At 40.9% G+C, this 18,928-nt stretch overlaps 1 protein-coding gene across 5 annotated transcripts in view; it reads left to right on the forward strand.

Moving 5' to 3' along the window:
* Positions 1–18,928, forward strand: part of LOC105678348 (ras-specific guanine nucleotide-releasing factor 1-like) — a 49,968-nt gene that overhangs the window by 9,024 nt on the left and 22,016 nt on the right. For 4 of the 5 annotated variants that reach the window (XM_067357874.1, XM_012377604.2, XM_067357876.1 and 1 more), the window contains one exon: positions 16,756–16,862. The exons of the other annotated variant lie outside the window; for it this stretch is intronic. In XM_067357874.1, coding sequence (XP_067213975.1) covers positions 16,756–16,862 — 107 coding nt within the window. The remainder of the gene's footprint in view (positions 1–16,755; positions 16,863–18,928) is intronic. 5 annotated transcript variants of the gene reach the window in all.

Raw genomic sequence — 18,928 nt, forward strand, 5'->3', positions numbered from 1 at the left:
TGCTAATGCATTTAATGTCAAAGGCTAATGTGTCGTTTGTACGCACTAGGGGCACGTATTTATGCCTTAATTTAAAAACTCACACGCTGCTGTAACCTACATAAAGATGGGGACGTCGTGTTTCACTTTCCATGATATCCAATTTGTATAGCGTGCATAACGTATATGGCGTTTCAAAAGCTCGTGCGCAATTTTTGTGATACGCATCTTTTAGCGGCACATGCATCTTTTAGTGACATGGCAATTTACAAAATAAACTACATTTTACGAAATAAATCCAAATTCCACATTCGAATTGAAATTCTCCCCATCAGATAAATATGGCAATTAGCGTTAAATATAGCTATTTAATTTTGAATCTTCTTTGTTCAATAGATTTTATCGAAAATGGAAAATATGATTAGCATCAAATCGCCACATTTGCGCTAAATCTGCAACAATCGCAAAATGATTTTTGACTCATTTTAATCTTGTCTCGTGCTGTTTCGGTACCATAAATCCTAAATTATTCCAGCGAATATATCGTTTCTCGCTCAAACTTCCATCAAGTTTGATAAGAAATAAACTTTGCCGTTTAACGTGCAAGTCCGAAATATGCGCCAAGCAATTGGAAAGTTCATCATCGATATGTGAACGCGTGAGATAATCGAGCTAGAGAGCGTATTGATTTCTGCAAAGGTCACGTGATGCTCGTCGGCTTTCCCGCTTTTTCTAAAGATATATCGGCCGTTCAGTATTTTCTTTTGGTCTCCTAGACAAGGAGGAAGCTGTTTTTTTTTCCTTATTTCCACTTTCGTTGCGGCCGATAAATCGATCGCACGCGCCTGCTGCGAAAAATAATGCGAGGCCGTAACTCCAGCGGCCGCTTTAATAGCCTCGACTTCATTTAGTACTGCAATTATCATCGAGTGGAACTGTTAACCGAATGTTCCAATGGTTGTACGATTCGATTTCCAGTTCGGTTTACAAATCAATTTTTAACGATACCTCAATGCTTTTAGTTACTCTGAGTTCACCAAATTGGTTTGAGTTTCGTTCAGTGCGCGCTGCGTCGCAATCGAAATTGGTTCGTAGTTTCTTCGAGAGGAAGCGCGCGGGAACGACGTCAGCGCGTTGCGAGAGAACAACGTGTCCCCTTCCGTGTCCAAGTGTACTCACTCTGTTTTACAACCCTATTGTCTATCGGTAGCATCGTGCACCTCCTACGGGATGCAGCGGCGTGAGATGTCCGCGGGCTCATCAGGCGCCCCTTTTCTCAGAACGTGACGCGAAGCCGCGCTTCTCTCCGCCTCATCTCTCTTGCAGCTCGCGCAGCGGAAAACGTGTTTACTCGGCAAACGTAAATTAATTAAAGACGTCGGTCGCGCTTAGGAGTAAAGTGACTCGCGTCACGAATTGTAATGAAATGAGATTATCTGACACTTTGATAGACCACGCATCTCTTCTTCATGTTTTCCCGCAGTCGACTGAGGATTTGCCGTGCATCTTAAATACGCAGTTAATTTATCTCCTAGAATGTAGCTGTGTACTTAAAAAAACACGAGACAAATACATTTATTACGAGCACTGTATTTATATTTATTCTAAGATACGACGATGTATTATATGGTGAACTTTGCGCACGTTTAATGCACAATGTCGATACGAGTTTTTCAAGAATCTGTTCCAATTCGGCGCGCTTTACAATACCGAATAGAATTGTTCTCGACACTCAATTATCTACTAAAGCCGCCAGCTACGAATGATATTTTACTTTTTCACGATATAAATATATATAGAGAAAATATTTCGGCACTGTTCGTATTCGCGAATTTATTTCGCAGCATTTAGATAGTTTTCTGCGATTCATAAACTACACAAATCGAAAGACACCAGCAACAAAAATATATGTTTTTACGTTATTTTACAAACAAAATGTTTTTCCATTAAATGTTGTTGAGTTTGTCGTAACTAAAACAACAGAACTCGAATAAACACGCGCGACGAGTAACAGAACCGTGAAAAATACGCGATTCGAGAGTATTGGGCATTTGTCGAATGCGACGAGTGACACGGAAATATCTATAAATTGTATTTTCTTTTGAACATTGATGGCCTGTTAATTGCGTGATGTTTTCGTTCCGACACGACGGCAAACGATATGCAAAACCGCCAAATTAGCGTACAATACTCGTCGAATAGTTGACGTATTCAAATTATTCCGGCAACAAACTCACGTTGAATAAACTTTCCATTTCCGCGAGCTATTCTCGAGCTAATGCGTTTGAGTCAATTATTGAGTCACGCCAAGTAACATTACGGAATAATGGAAAAATTATAAAGCGCTAGGTCTGAATAGCCGTTTTGGCGTGCTGCGATGTAGAGAAGTGTATTTTCGTAATCTCCCGTTTTGGCTCGCGTAAGCGAAATGTGCTTGAATCCTTCCCTCTTACAAATTAATTTTCTTTGTTCGCGGAAAGGTCATTAACAATGCACAAAATGTGCTAGTTCGTACAATAGTATGTTAGTTATAAATTTGTGAATTATTCGTTTCTGACATAATCCTAGAAGCAACATAATTTTAATGTTCTGAGCACACCACTAAAGGTATTTAGTAATAGTTTTGCTAAAAACCAACTGGACAAATTATACAATTATTTTTTAAATCTAAAAAGCAGAGATACACATTAGGGATAATTAGATCGTTCAAAGAATTAAGTCGGTACACTTAATATTTGTCTGTATCGTTGCGCAGGATTTTTCTACTTTTTAAATTTTGCATCATCTTGTGCGCTACATCGCGACCTAAGGACGGGGACAAATGTGGATTCTTCTTTCTGGAAACCATGTACTGGAATATTCTATGTCTCGCCCGAGGCAGCCGCTTTAGATTTCCTGCATTATCGAAGACTGTCATTTGTTGCACAAACAAGACATCTTTCTCTTCCGCAAAAATCATTGCTTTTTTGTTCTTCTTTATTAACAGCTTTCCCGATCAACTTTGTTGATCAGCTATTTAATCAAGAAAGTAATCGCGGTAATGGGTTTAAAATACGACGAAGCGAGAGAAATAGCCGCGTCTTATTTAATTATTCGAACGATCGCCACGCTATCGTTTTATTTAGATTTTTTTTAAATTTTGTTATGGTAAAACAACCGCATTCTAGCTGTATTCCGGCGATATCCTGTAAGTACGAGAGCAGCGAGGGCGGAAGAAAATGCTTTCTTTAATAAATTATATTTTCTCCTGGTGCGGCGTGGCGTGGAATGCTCTTCATTCGCTCATACTTGCGAAGAGGTCAAGGATGGCGGCGTTATATAGAGTCGAGATGCGACAGTTAAATCCGATTCTTAATCGAACGTCGTGCACCTTCAGGATTTCACACGCTTCTCCGCGAAGACGCGGAGATATCCTGGCGTTACACAACTAATCTTTAATCAGCATATAAATAACGCCACGTGCTATTTCGCCATTTTCAAGTCAGCGTCTTGCGGTCGCGACGTGTGACTTATTGATCACGATTCAGAAATATCTTGCCGATAAAACCGCGAATAAAAGGCACAACACACTATTTCGCATTATCGTTTAATTATTGTTTCGCGCCAATTTCAGTTGCGATACGCGATTGAAAAGATGTAAATATTAAAAGTTAAAAATAAATTACGGAAAAGAACGCATGTATATAATATGAATAGTGAAAAGCGCGACTTGCTGCTTGATGGAAAATCAGGAATTACAATCCGGTGTTGATGGCCTCCGTTGTTGATGGCCTCCGTCTCGGGAGATATTTATTGGAATTCTGCCTATCTCCGACGTATCTCCGACAGTCGCGACCTGCTTTTGTAATTACGTGCAAGGTGTACAATTATTGTCGACGGCGTATGGCCCGACGGTTATCCTCTTACGCTCCCTCAAAACATAGTGTACAGATAATGGATGTCGGAGAATATTACGGTATCTTCCGTCCGCTACACATGGACTTCTCTAATTTTGGCCGTTCTCTCTCAATAATACGGTTATGCACCGCGCGCGGAGATAATATCACTCTCTAAAATTACTGCTATTTTGTTTGTTATGATTTATTATTGCAACGCGTGCTCTCAATGCGCCATATATGTAATTGAACAAAGAGTGAAATGTATCTAAAAACCCGCACCGTTCAAACAAGCCTTTAAAAATTAAAAGAAAAAGATACAAATTAACAAACTTGATTAATTTTCCTGATAATTAAAGCATATATCATCATACTTACTGCTATTGCATAAATACGCTTTTGAAACCAAATTGCATTCTTTTATTTGTGAAAAAGAATTCGATTACTCCACTTCATCCTATTTAGAATTTTTCAAAGGATCGCAGGTTTCAATTCTCTACAGAGTTCAGAGCCGTGTCGTGCTTTCTGATGCAGAGCCACGGTATAGAATTTCTTCAACAACCGATGGCACTTGAGGGATTAATTTTTCGAAAGTCAGTAGTGGCGTTTATTCGAAGCGTCACACCTGCGCACCGCCTCTGCGGAATTCCCAATTTATGCACGCGCAAAATTTGCAATTTCGACCGACGATTTTCCGCGCACCGGTCGCACTCTCATTACACGCGCGCTCTGTTTTAATTCCAAACTGTGTAATCAATTACCGACCCACCATAATGCCCAGCGACCAAAGTTTGCTAATTAACATCGCGATGTAATTAATATGGCGTGTTAACGTTAAATAATACACCGATGACACAAGTGATGTGAGACGTAATCAATATCGCGTGTAAAAGCGTAACGCGAAAAACTAATTCGAGACGACATTCCGCTGAAACGCGCGCCAAGCTATAAAAGCTGCCATCGTGCTCAGGTCGCTTTTTCGCTCGCTGCGACCATTCAGTCGCGTTCGAAAGGTGGTCTTTCCGCAAATGCACAAGCTGGCTTCTTCCCGACTTGAGTGGCGAAATAATCGAACGAGCTGCGTTCGTCTTGGAGAGAAGGTCAAACAAACCGGAGAAGGCGATTAAATAGCCAATAAGACGGTCGACGGTGAAAAATGAGTGAAATCTGTCGTTCGCCACTTGCGCGCGTGTGCTCTCATATGTTGCGAGATTTTCAGATACACTATTGGCAAGAAATATGAGAGTTAGAACGAGGGAAACACGATATCAGAAACGCTTCGATTCTTCCCCTGCGGAATTACGATTTTACGCGAGAGACTGCCTCGAGGGTCATATCTCGACGCTGTCGAGCGGAACTTCGGAAATGGATTCAACAGGACGATCGCGATTTGTTTTAGCGGAATTGTCCGTGCCATTAAAATACACAGCGGCGGAAGCGATATTGTTTTTTACTCCGCGGAAAATCGTTCAGTTAGATTTGATAAAATTTCATTTCTCGTATGTCGGCAGAATTGCATTTTGTAATTTTCAAAATAAAAGCGGCGATTTAAACAAAACGAAAAGTGTTGATTTTTTTCGTTTAAATGTGCAAATTAATGTTTATAGTATGGATTCTATCAATGCCCGAGTTAATATCTCGTTGAAACGTTTGCGCGGTCTGATTTATGCATAACCATTCGTCTGCGACGCAATGTAATCGCTATGGCAGGTCGGTGGGTTAACTTGTCCGTTAATTGATTCCCGTTGTAGCCCCCGTAATACGTTGCCGTTTCCTACAGGGACCGAAAACCGGCGGTGTGCAACTCGTGTGACGCCGAGTGCATCGGGCGTTCGCTGCATTTACGGCGCTTTAATTCGACAGTTGCCATGCCGTGCGCGCGATGACAACCGAACAGGTCGCTGCGGGAAACGACGCGGGCGACCGTAAATGGCGATACGTGCCGAGACACATGCGCTGCATCGAGAGATCGCACGCGTCATCTCTCTCGTCCCATCAATTCTTATATTCCCATCGTCGATTTTCGCGCCGCTCTCGCGCAGCTGTCGCGCGCCGATAGCGCTGCTCATCCGCATCTTTATCCGAACTTTCGCTACCGCATCGTGAAATTAGATTTATTCCCGCGAATAGAACGGGTTGAATTTGAGCCGCACGGCTGCCGCGGGAAACTGACGCCCTCCCCCGAGTGAGCGAGAGGTCAAGCGTGACTCGAATGCTTTTCATCGCGCTTTTTCGCACGATCCTGTGAAACGTCAAACGTCCATGTTTGACGCGTATAAATATTTCGCAGATGTATCCGCAAAAATCTGAATTGCTTTGTTTACGCAGCAGATCGTATTACACAGAGGCGAGCGAGTTTATTTCATTACCTACTTTATTGTCGCTAAGCGTCTATTTTATTATATTTTGCACAAAGATAAAATCCGTTGTACGCGAGCTGCGTATATAATTGTTGGCATCGCTAGCTTGATTCCGAAATTGGATAAATGTGACGTAATATCGCCGGAGGAGCTATTTTACAACGTATTACATTAAATGCGGCTGCGAATTTTGACGTTTATGTCGAAGCGCGTAATGACGAAGTTTCGCGACAAACTAATTAACTTTTGCAAAATAGCCACCGATGTATCGATTCACGGCATGATAAAGTCACATCGGGCTTGTTAAGCGTCGACAATCCGCACCGATGTATATCGGGTCTATCAATGATGCTTCGTGAGACTCTTGAATGAATACATCGACAACCACGAAGATTAATGGTCAGCGGCCATTAGAGCGGCACGCATTGGTCATCCGATGCGCACTGATATCTCCGAGTACTTTATACGATCGATCGATTGTGCTCACGTTTGGTTCTCAAGTTAATTTTAGATCGATACATCTTCCCGCACATCTAAAACTAGATGTACACATTAAAATTGAATAATATTCTCTCGAATGATATATTTTATCAATCGTAATAATTAAATCTATATCCTGATATTTCTTTAAAATTAACTCCGTTGTTCACGTGCTTGTATTGCTTTTTTTTACGTCTAGAGAAGCATAATATTATTGTACGCAAATTAAAGTAATATGCAGAAAAAATGTGCAGTATTATTTTGTATTAATATACAGAACACTATTATTCTCTATTAATTGACAGATAATATTATTTTGTATATTAATACAGAATAATATTATCCGTACATTAATATACCGAACAAATTGAAGTAAAATACAAAAAAGATATGCGGTACTATTCTGTATCAATATACAGAACGATATTGTATGCAAATTAAAGTAGTGTATAGTTCACGGAAGTCATGAGAATAAGAGAAATCCATGGAAATTTAATACATTCGTGGCAGTCGAAAGAGTCGCGTATCCGTCGCGATTAACGACTGCGGAAGAGCGAGAGAGGTGCGCGTGTATCCGTGGATACAACGGGCCGGATGCCGAGCCGAGGAGCACTGAATTTTACATCGGCCCTGTGTAGCTGCCACATGAACACGCGCGGAACAGGGCCACCGGGTAAAGAAGCCGGGATAGGCCGGACGAAAGGGGGTCAGGGGAGCAGAACGGGACGCGAGAGTGAGCCGTAGAGCTGCATCCGAGACCGGCGTGGTCTGATCTCGCCTGTTGCTGCGTTGCACTCTTTTCTGCCCCCCTCTCTCTCTCTCTCGCCCTCTCTCTCCTCCTCTCGCGTGAACGCTAACCACCACTCCCTTACCCTCGTGTCTCCCGCACGGCCTTATTCTCACTCTCGTTCCACCTCCCTCTTCAGCCGACGTGCGGCTTTGGACTCGACGTTGCTGGTACCACCGCGGCAACCGGCATAGCATCAGAAGGGATGAATCGATTCTGTTTTCAGCTAAAAATAAGCTTCTCATGGGAGCTTACCTCGCGCGTAGCAGCTTCCACGCCGCTTATCTCTTATCTCTCCCCCTCCGTCGCCCCTCTTTTTCACGCTACTCATTCTTTTCGTTTCCCGTTAATTGCGTTTTTGCCGGTGCGCCCGGAATTTAAAATCCGACTCGCGTGCATTTTCTTGTGCCGCCACCCGCGCGACGGCGTCCTCCGCGGCGCACGTAACTAACATTCTGTCGTCTCCTGACATCTCGTTAATTATACGTCACGAGCATTTTAACTATTTTATTGGTTTCATTACTGGCCCGTTCTTTGTGCGCGCTATAGAGATTTCCATCCGTTGCATACAGTTTTCAACCGCAATTTGATTTATTCTTTCGTGCAAGCAGCTCACATTGAATTATTCAACTTGTAAATTTAATAATACACTGCAAATCTGTTCTAATTTTCCTTTAATTAACGTGACCTTTTATGTTGATGTACCGCGCAAATGGAATATAGAGCTCAGTATCGTACGGCGATGCAGAGATACGCCATCCTCAAAGGGCTTACCCTAGAAAGACGATAAGCGCTCTCATGACGCTATACGAACAGCTGTATCAACTGCATGCGGCTTTCCCCGGAGGACACTAATTTCTATTCGTTACGGAAACGCATTCACTGGCTGGTGCTGGCGCCGTTGCGCGTTGAGAGAGCGATAGGGAATGCACAATATGCAGCCACTCGGCAACAATAGATCGAATGTGTTCATCGGGAGCTCAAACGCCCGTCAATTACGCGACTTCGAGCAGGCAGATACGCAGGCAGAGTGATGCACATCGTTGTTAAGATTAACGGCTCTCATTATACCACCGGTTGCGAGAGGACGGTGCCGCGGGCGACGAGATGTAGGTCGTCCTAGGTAGGCGAGCGTCGCGCCGGCACGACGTGAATCGCGAGAATTTAAACAATGTTCTCAGCCGGCTGTCACGTCAGGACTCTTGCGGAACTGTGCTTTTTCGCATGCATGAAATTTCACCCGTTCTACCAACTAAACGCTTTGTTTCTAGGACATCCCTTCCTCGACTTGGCATTAATCATTATTTTACGGGCGCTTGACCCTCCCTCGTATGTTTTTGTATACACTTGCAGCTGTACATTTCTCTCGCGCGGATTTGTGTGAGAAGTTTAGCGCTTTTTATTTCAAGTGATTAATGAACTCCCGAGAGGATTAAAGAAGACTGACAAGTCCGCGGATAATGTTTTCCCTGAGACGTGAAATAGTTTATTGTTCGTATGTTGAGTCGCGTGATCGATATTAACTTGCTCATTCGAATACAGCGGAGGATGCAGAGAGTCGCCTTGTGCGTTATTCCGTGCGAATGCGTAGGTGCCGTTAATTAATGGCGAGAACTTCCGTGCGTGTCCCCAGCTCGGAATATTCCGAAACGGAGAAACGTCCGGAGACGCAAACAAATAACAAACGAGGTGACTTGTACTTAATTAATTAACGGCCGTCGCAAATTGTCATGCGACTTATTAATCCATTATTACGGCGCTGCCGTTCTTCATCCAGTTTCTCGCATTGGCGCGCGCTGCTTTGCTTTGGAAACACATCTCATTAATTTTTTCCATTGTGATTTCATTAACTAGCTAACCAACGCTGCGCAACGCTGCGGTACATTTTATTATTTTATTATTTCACATTTTATTAATATATTATTTTTACGTTAATATTTGTCATGTGCACACATGACCCAATAATGCTCGTGCATTTGCGCAAATTGCAATTCTAATTTCTATTACAATTAATTTGAATAAATTATAATACGAACGCGCTGCGAGTTAATATTCAATCGCGAGCGGGCTTGCGCGCGCGTTACTTTCCGTACGCGCACAGGTACGCGGCCGAGCCGCGAATAAGCAAGAGGAACTTTGTGTCCAGGAAGCGCGAATTATTCCCCCTTCACTTGTCAAACATTTACTCTGGGTATTCATCTCAATTTCCCTCTGACTGCAGGATCGTGCGCGTGGCCAGCGATGTACGCACTTTATACCGTTGTTATGTGCGAAACCCGGCAATGTAGTATTCATAAAATTTGATTAAACGTCTCACGACTATTTCCGGGACACATTTCGTTCCCGTTTCCTGCGTCCGCGCGTTGTTTTAAAGGTAGTTTACGGCTTTCATTTCTAAAACGCTCGGTTAACATGACGTCGACTAGTAACGTAGGCGTTTGTCTATAATAAGAATTTTGAGTTGTTTCCACCCCTCTCTCTCTCTCTCTCTCTCTCTCTCTCTCTCTCGTATGAAACGTCTATTGAATTTCTGACAAGGTGAAATGTATCGGAAAACGGTGTTGTTCGAAATGCTGTGCACCTGAACGTTGGCGGTGATATGGGGCGATATCGGGGCGTTCTGACGCAAGTGATTTTATTGAAGCCTCATCTCACGTGCGAAGATCCATAACAATCTGTACATGCCGCGAATTGCACTTTGTGCTTCACAATGATACGTCGTAAGAATCTTATTGCGCGATAGTTTGCGGCAGTTGCGCGGAAAGATTTATCGAGCTGAAAGCTCCAATTCGCTTCACAAATTAAGTGAGGTCTCGTTAGATAATCTTCATTTAACTGTGAAATAAAAACATCGTCGAGTTTCACAAGGTAAAAACATTTTTCACGAGTTCATTAAATGCGGCGGGATTTCACAAACAGTAAATAATAGAAAGTGCTCGGTTTGTAAAAATAACAATAAACTTTGTTCGTTGTTAATTTTCTAATTTATAGCGCACATTGTGAATAACGTTATTCATGAAAGGGCACCCTTTTAATGTATTAATCGCTATTAATGTAGATTAATTTTTGTTTTCTATGCTCAGTCTGTTTTGGAAATATCAATTGTTTTTTTTTTTATATCAAATCTTTTGTTTCTTTGTACATTTTTCAACTGTACATTATTTCGCGCTTTTTGTCTATTTATTCGCTCAGGCAAATATATATTAAAAAATTTAAGAGTGTAAAAATTCAGCAGAAATTTGCACGGACAATGCAGCACTGCATGTTGTTAAAAAGATTTCTATGTTTGCTTATAATAACGGAAACACTTGTGATCTGTGACATTTGCCGAAAATGAAACTCCTTCGATTTCTAGTCTTTAGTCTACAGTTTATTCATCCTGATTTCTATAATATTCCAAGGCTAAAAGTGGGTCAAATTTAACTTACTTCATTTTTTTATTCAATGGCTGTTTTATGTAAAATATTTATGCAGCAATATTAGTAAAAATATTTAACAATGCAACCGCATTCATCGGTAAGGTAAAGGTAGTCGGTACGAAATAAAAATATAATAATTTTTTTTTTATTGAATTTTTTTGACATTGCATTAATATAACTGGTTTTTGTTTCGTTTTATTTTTTTTGTTTGTTGATTGATAGTTTGTTGTGTTAGTATTTTTTTATATCATGTTGATGTATCAAACGTGTAAATCGCTACATTTCACCAATATATTTTATTTAACAAAGGAAATTCGACTTTTATTGATCATGCGTGCTTGTGGCGGTTCAACAAGACTCGATAACCAATTATGACATGCCACTTGCAGGTGTTTATAAGTTTTTTTGTGCGGTTTGAGAATCGAGAAACTGGAGCTAATAAGCTTGGATACGACGCCGCAAATTCCGCTGTCTCTTTGAACCTTGTGTCTAAATTGGAAGCGAGATGAATGCGACTCGACTAACGAATGCCTGTTTATTAAACGGACATTAAATTCACAGTCAGGATTATCATTAACGCGGTCTCTTTCATTAAATAGCGATAGCTCGCAAACCAACTAAAGCGCGTATTTGCATCGTGCCTTTGCCACCGTTAAGACTCCATAAACGCGATAGATTTGCAATTTACCATAATGCAGCGGCAGGACCCCGTGTAATTCCACATTCAACCGAAAGCTCAGCCTTGACCGAAAAACTTTGCATCAACCAAATGCGGACCTTTAAAGGTTCGCCGTTTCGGAGATTATTCCAATATTGCATATTCCAATAATAATGCTCATCATTGCCGCAATTATGTATTTGACCTCAACGTTTTAGGCGGCACTGATATTGAACATTTTCAACGTCATGTAAATGTGCGTGCAAATTCTCTGCGTTTATATAACCTGATCAGTATGACGAAGCGGAGATCCTTGCTAAATAGAACTGTATAATCAGAGTACTTCATGTAAATAGAAATAAGCAAGATCTATGCACAGTCCAATCTAAATTGCAAGTTGACACGAAGCTTTGCTAACGCGAATAGTAACTGTGGAACAGTAAGGCGAGAGGGAATCTTGCGCAGCGTCGATGGATAAATTATCAAGGCACAACGTTTCCTTTATACAGGATCTCGGACAGAAATTGTCCTTAAGTAACTGCGAGTATGTGACTGGATAGTAAACCGTAGTCTCCGATGCCGGAAGGATGATCGATTGTCAGATTAGATGTTTGGCTTACCACGTTACTGAGCCCGTAATTCGAAGTTTGTCGCGTGCTTCGCTTTTATGATATCAAGCGCAGCGACGTAAACGTCAGGTAAACGGAAAATTTATTAAATGTCTATAATAATAGCGGCTTGTGTAGTTTGACATTCCTTTAATCTTTATCAAAGTAAATCCCTGTGAAAGCGGACACCTCAAAATGAAATAACAATAATCCCATTCTTCGCCAAGTCACCGAAGTTTTTGAAGACCTGTGATTTTATTTAAGAGATAAAAAGTTTTTTTGATTTTTCGAGATAATTGAAATGAGCGCTTGGAGCGGGTATTATATTGGATTAATTTCAAAATAGACGAGATACGTGGGATGCCTAGATGAAACAGTCATATCAAAGACACATAGCTCGTGTTTATATTAGGAAGTCAAATGCCATATTGCGTAATTATTACTCGCAGCAGTATCGTATAAGCTGTATTCCATTGAGACGGTACACATCGAGATGACTTTTCCCATGTGTTAGTTTTGCGAGCAAAAAGCTCGTCAAATACACGTGGAAATCACGGTACATTTACACGGCTTCATCGTTATTTTCGTGTTCTCGGGAGGTCTGGTCTTTCAGAGTCGTTCCTTTTTCCACAGTTCCCGATCGTCGTTAAATCCTCACGTCTCACAGGACGAAAAAAAAAAGAAAAAAAAAAGAAAGTTTACTGAACAAGAAGTCACATTGAGTGATTACGATGTTCTCTTCACAAAATACTGATGAAAGAGGAGGCACTACAATGACTTTTCAGCATCCGGTTTTAATATTGCAATTTTCATCATGCTGTTATGTTACAAAGCAAGCAGCATTAATCCTTTAAGTTCGCATAATACCATACGTAGGCGAGGTAATGTGAAATAAAAAATTGAAAATATTACGATAATAATAATCTGATATTAACGTATTGATTTATGCCGCCGCGATTAACATGTTGCCTGCCGCGTCACGTATGCATGAGTGACACGTACATTTCACCGGAGGCGGCGCGTCACCCGTATATATGCGATAATCTTATTTATCCCCCGCACAACTGTGATCCGACAGGAACTTTCTGTGAATACAGCCTGGCAATCAACGTTAATGATCTCGAACGTTAATCTCGTGAAAATTATGGTTCATCGCGTAACAGCGAACGTAACCACGACGTCTCCCCGGGAAGAACTCAAGTGCTCGTGGCGCGTTTTAATTTTCTCATACGTCTCGAGTAATGCGTCCCAGAGAAAATATGTACGTATATATTATGTAACGTGTACGAGGTATCCCGCGTGGCATGCTCGTTGCGTGGAGACTGCTTTGTAGTCTGATCATGAATTTTCATGACAAATTCCAGGGGATGTGTATCCATGGATGTAAAAATGTAAAAGCAATGTCACATACAGAGTGTACGTTAATGTGGAATAATGTGCAAAAGCACTACCGTGAGGTGAGGAAAAAGCTGTTGGTGTTACTACTGCCACCGGAAACTTGGAATATGCACTTTGTTGAAATGCTGTTTTCCCCGCAATGCTTATTTAAATTTAATATATTTCAGACATTCATAGCGCACAAAGCGTTCGAATTCGACAGTGCAATCGTAATCGAACCAAAAAACTTAATACGGATCGAACGTGTGAACGATAACAATCGACGTGCGGTATTTGCTGAAATTTTCATCCTTATTTCCTCGCGCGATATTATAATAAGTGAAGGAGCCAATGAATAAGATATCCCGAGTGATATTTTATTCATTGATTTTGAATGACATACTATTCGATAAATTGTTATTCAAAAGATATCTTCCGATATCCCTCAATGAATGAGAATATCCGGCGGATAAATCAGCACAGTCGTGACTCGTCTGTCTCAAGTGCTGAGAAAACAGTAGAACAGGCAATTTCTGGTCAGACCTGCTCACCTTTATTACGAAAAGTGGTTAGGAAAGAACAGCGAGATAGAATTGCTCTTAATTCATTTATTTTCCGCGGAGAATTGATAAAATATTCCCTGTCTGGAATAATGGATTATTCGAATGACTGATATCTTTAGACATTGAAAATCAATAGTGCCAACTAATGGCGTTTCCATAATTGAAACTGTAACCCCAACGTTACGTGACCGCCACGACTTGAATTTCAAAGTAATATCATAGAAAGCATAGTCCTCTCGGACTCGTCTTTTCCACATATATGGGTCATGAATATTTGCTCGGGATAGTCGTTATTATACTGATTTCACTTACAATCGGCCTGTTGCTCATGTCGTCTGTATATAACGCTTGTACACGCGCGCGCGCGCGCGCGCGCGAGCTCATATGTACGACAATGTATCACCGCGAGTCTTTTGTCGTTGGTGACAATGAAACGTTACAATCAATGCGGACAAAATGTCTGTCCCACTACGGAGTACAAACGTACAACCAGTTAACGAAGCTTAAGTAATATCAATGCGCTTTAATTAGCCGCATCTCTTGACCTCAGACACACACACACACACGTATACCAGTTATGCTCGTAATAGCTCTATAGAAAGCTAATGTGGCGTGGACATAGTAAATTTTGGACACAGACCTGTTGGTTGACGTTCCATTAAACTATATAATATCGCGGAGCATTCTATATGTGCACACGGGCATGGAAAATGGAGATGATTAACAATTCAAATAAACCTAAAATAACAGTTTTGTCGATTCATTAAATTATTAAATTTAATACGTCGTTCAATTTTTCTTTATCTCCTCCCGTGTTGTTTGAGTAGTTAATTAATTCCCCGAGGTGTTAAATAAACCGATAGAGTATAATTAACAATTTTCTGATCGTGATCTCGTGTACACTGGCGCTCGTATTGGTACCGCAAATATTCCATTTGCACGCACTATCGATGAAAACGTGCATAATTTGATCGCCCAGGAAAACTCATTATCATTATTGTATTTTAATTCGTCATGAGTATAATTAACGCTTCTATTTTACATCGTCACCTCAGATTTTAATTAATTAATGCGTCACTGTGCAATATATATTCGCGTTATAAGCTGCATCGAGAATCGATGTAAGCCGTGGACGAAAATTAACTAATGCAAGCCGCGCTGCGCTGCGCTGTGAAAGGATAACGAGCGAAAGATAACGCGTGAAAGATAACAGGATAACAAGCGCGCTACTTTAATTTTAATATGGATCTCGAAATCAATCTTTTAATTCACTTCCTGCAAAATACCGTTTGCTGCTGGCCGTTTCCACGTTGTCCTATCGAATATAAAGGACGGAGAATACAAGACAACACCACTTAGCGTAATTAAATGTATCAAGTTTTGTCCTAGCTCATTTTTCCGCTTAGTAAACTTATGTATATACATATATTATGCACAACATACGTATAAGTGGCAAATGCATTTTCGCGCGGTTACATTTGTTCAGCTTAATTAACACATTTATAATAATATGCGGAATATGCAGAATTCTTTCTGGGTAACTTCTAAAGCTCGTGTTTAATAATGCGTGCACATTTTGTGCAGTGTTGAAACAAAAGTAGTAATTATTTTTTTTCCGCGCTCACTGAGAAATAATATATTGCACGCATGACAAAGCTATATGCACACCTATCTCTCCGCACGTTAAGAAGATGATGAAAAATATCTCGCATTCTTCAAAATGCAAGTGCTTGAGGCATGATATGAGATAAAGGACATTCGTGCGAAAGCTTGCTGCCGAATACGCTTCGTGAATAGATAAAAACGAGTTGAGAATTTTCTTTGAAAACGCAAAGCAGGATCCTCTCTCGAAAGATGTTCCCATTTCCGCGTGTTTGCCGCCTGGAATGTTGTCGGACATAAACGAGTATTCGGATGGTAAAAGCTGCCAGTAAAGCGCAGTCTGCGCGATCCAATCTATTTTTTTAAATAGTCATGTGAGCAACGCGTACTTTTGTGTCGCCGCTGACATTTTACAATAGAAACAGAACTATTATAGGAGTTTTGATACTGCTATTTATTAATGTCTGCAATATGCAAAACAACATTTTCGGATTTGCATATGCAGCGAGCATGCATTCGGAAACTGTTGTGCGAAGTCGCATAAAATAATCGCTCGTGTCTGTATTGTGCAGCTTTGATTTACGCGAGTTTAAAATCGCCACGTAACTAAATGAAATTGTAATAAGGGTCTGCATAGTTAATGTCCTTTGTAAAAAGTAGCGTCGAGAACAAAATCCGCGGTTGAAACGGGAATGCGCTGTCACGAAGAATAGAAGCGGTGCTTAGCGTTTTGATTTATGCGAATTTACAAAGCAGCTAGATAAAATCCAAGAGCAGATGGTTCCGGATTTGTGCGGCTTATAAATAGTAAAACGTCGTATAAATTGAATCCGGTCGAAGAGAAGAATGCGCAAAACGATTTCCGCTTTTCTGTCTCTCTGCGCTCTGCGATATCGTCGATTTGCTTCCGCACGACATTTTTCTGTGCGCACAATGCGACGGTCGGACGCTCTCAGGGGGGAAATCGCGTTTTTTTTTTGCCACGCTCGTCATTGCCGTCACTGCGTTAGGGATAAACTCAATTTTTTGTCGTTTCCTTTGTTGCAGCACTGTTTCGCGATATCGTACAGGAGGGAGAACCAGCGGCAATACGAGCTAAAAGCGGCCACAGAGACGGACTGCAAAACGTGGATCGATGCAATACGAGAAGCTAGGTAACAATGGCTCGCGCCTGAATCGAAGATTGGGCCGATTAAAACGATGCACGCGTCGTCCTGATTTATAGAGATTGCGAACCGCACGATCTCGTAATTCACCGCGATCATCCCGATGACCGTGTGTAACGGGCCGCGCTCAAATTCAAAGCTGCAATTAGATTCGCCGCCGGATGGCGGCGATTTCAGGCTACGCCCGACTGCGCGATTAATTTCATTCGCGAAAAAGCTTCGGGGTTGTCAGTTTTGCAGCGCGCCGGTTACAAAACGAATTGATTTCGACGTGCCTGGAAAAATGAACCACGCCATTGTCGATCTGTAGCTCCGCCGAATCTGTTTCAGATTTAAATCAATTATGCGCGCGGCGCCGGATATTCGATATTTGTTGTCGACACTCCGAACCGACGCACATTGAAACATGATCTTCGATAAAAACGCGCATTATAAAAGTTTCGCGTTCATTCAAGTATATTACACGCGATCCACGTAAGTTTCCGGCGCTACCTAGCGATGGAAACGAACTTTTCATTAATCCGGAATAATGAGCACGGATACTTTTACCTTTTTTTTTTTTGTTTATCTTTTTTAATGTACACTTTCAACAACGACGTTGCAAGGTAGTTGAAAATCACGCAACTGAAAGTTTGTACGCGTGTACTCAAAAGGAAAACGCACGAGATAATAGAATAATTCCAGGGTGAATAATACAGTTTGCGGCGTAACAAGGCGTTAACTTTGTTCTTCAGCATTGCTCTATTCTATCCACACTCTCTCTTTACTACAGACTCCGTAGAGTCTATACTTTGTCCATTATTCAGGCGACTCCCTTAATCTCGTTGATGTGCTGATAAATACGTTTACGGGCACCGCATTAACATCGAGCCGTCTCAGCCGCCACCTCTCTATTAATCCCGCCGCCGTAATTTGCGCACATTATCGCCGAAGTAATCTTCATCACGCTATCAAACGCATCTTAGAGAGCAGTTACGGACTGGTCATAACAGCTGGTTGTTAAAGAATTTTCAAGTACCGAGGGGATGCGCGAGGGTGCGACATTAATATTGAACGTATTTTTATTTAATGAGATCTGTTTAACTCCAACAAAAATAAAAGTATGGTTGTATAAAAAAGTTTCCATCCACAAATTTTTTTTCTTTTGCATGAATTTTATACAAATTTTCTCCACAAGTATGCAGTTAGTTCGTCTTTGCTTACAGAGATGCCGGTAATTTTCCGCAGGTGTTTCGCGCCAAAAACGTGCTCGCTGATGCTCGCAGATGCGTCAAACGTCATTTTAATGTTTCACGTCATACGATGCGCGTGTTGCGAGAAAAAAAAATGATAATTACAGAAAGAGAGGCATCCGTATTTTTGATTGGCACCTCACAGATTATTAGAGAACGTTTGTATTTCGACATAAACGTTATTTTTCAGTTCTTTCCAAATGTTTTCACTTGTTTAATTAAATTAAAATAACTTTTATTTTGTTTAACTGTTGCATGCTTTAATTTTAGAAAAAAATAATTGCATATTTTTTATTAATTTTTAATTAATATTAATTAAATTTGCAAATATATTTTGTTGAGGAGAGTTTATTTATTACAAAACACTACAAATTTTCGCAAAATATTCTGTTTTTTTAATATATGTGCTATATATATATGTATATATTTCACCATGTGAGAAATTATGTACACCGTCCTTCCGCAGTTCTCGTTTTACAGGCCGACTTATACACGTTTGCATCTCAGCGGAGTACCTGCCTTCTCAGATTACCCTGCGCCGCAATATGCATAGATAATGATATCCGTGTTACTTCAGCAATTTCTGCCGTGCCATGCTCGAAAATACAGGGTTGATACTTCTTCGAGTATCTCATGTCACGCGGAAGTTTGATCAATACCGTGATAATTTCTTCATGAACCGCGTCCGTATGCTTGTTTTGCATAAACTCAGAGCTTCCGAAAATGTTATTAGTTCATGCTATGCATTTGCTTGTAGATGAATATCATAGCTATTCATCATGTCGCATTATATCATATTATATCATTCGTTCTATCATATTT

This window comes from Linepithema humile, chromosome 6, assembly GCF_040581485.1.
Source record: "Linepithema humile isolate Giens D197 chromosome 6, Lhum_UNIL_v1.0, whole genome shotgun sequence".
Classification (NCBI taxonomy): Eukaryota; Metazoa; Arthropoda; class Insecta; order Hymenoptera; family Formicidae; genus Linepithema; species Linepithema humile.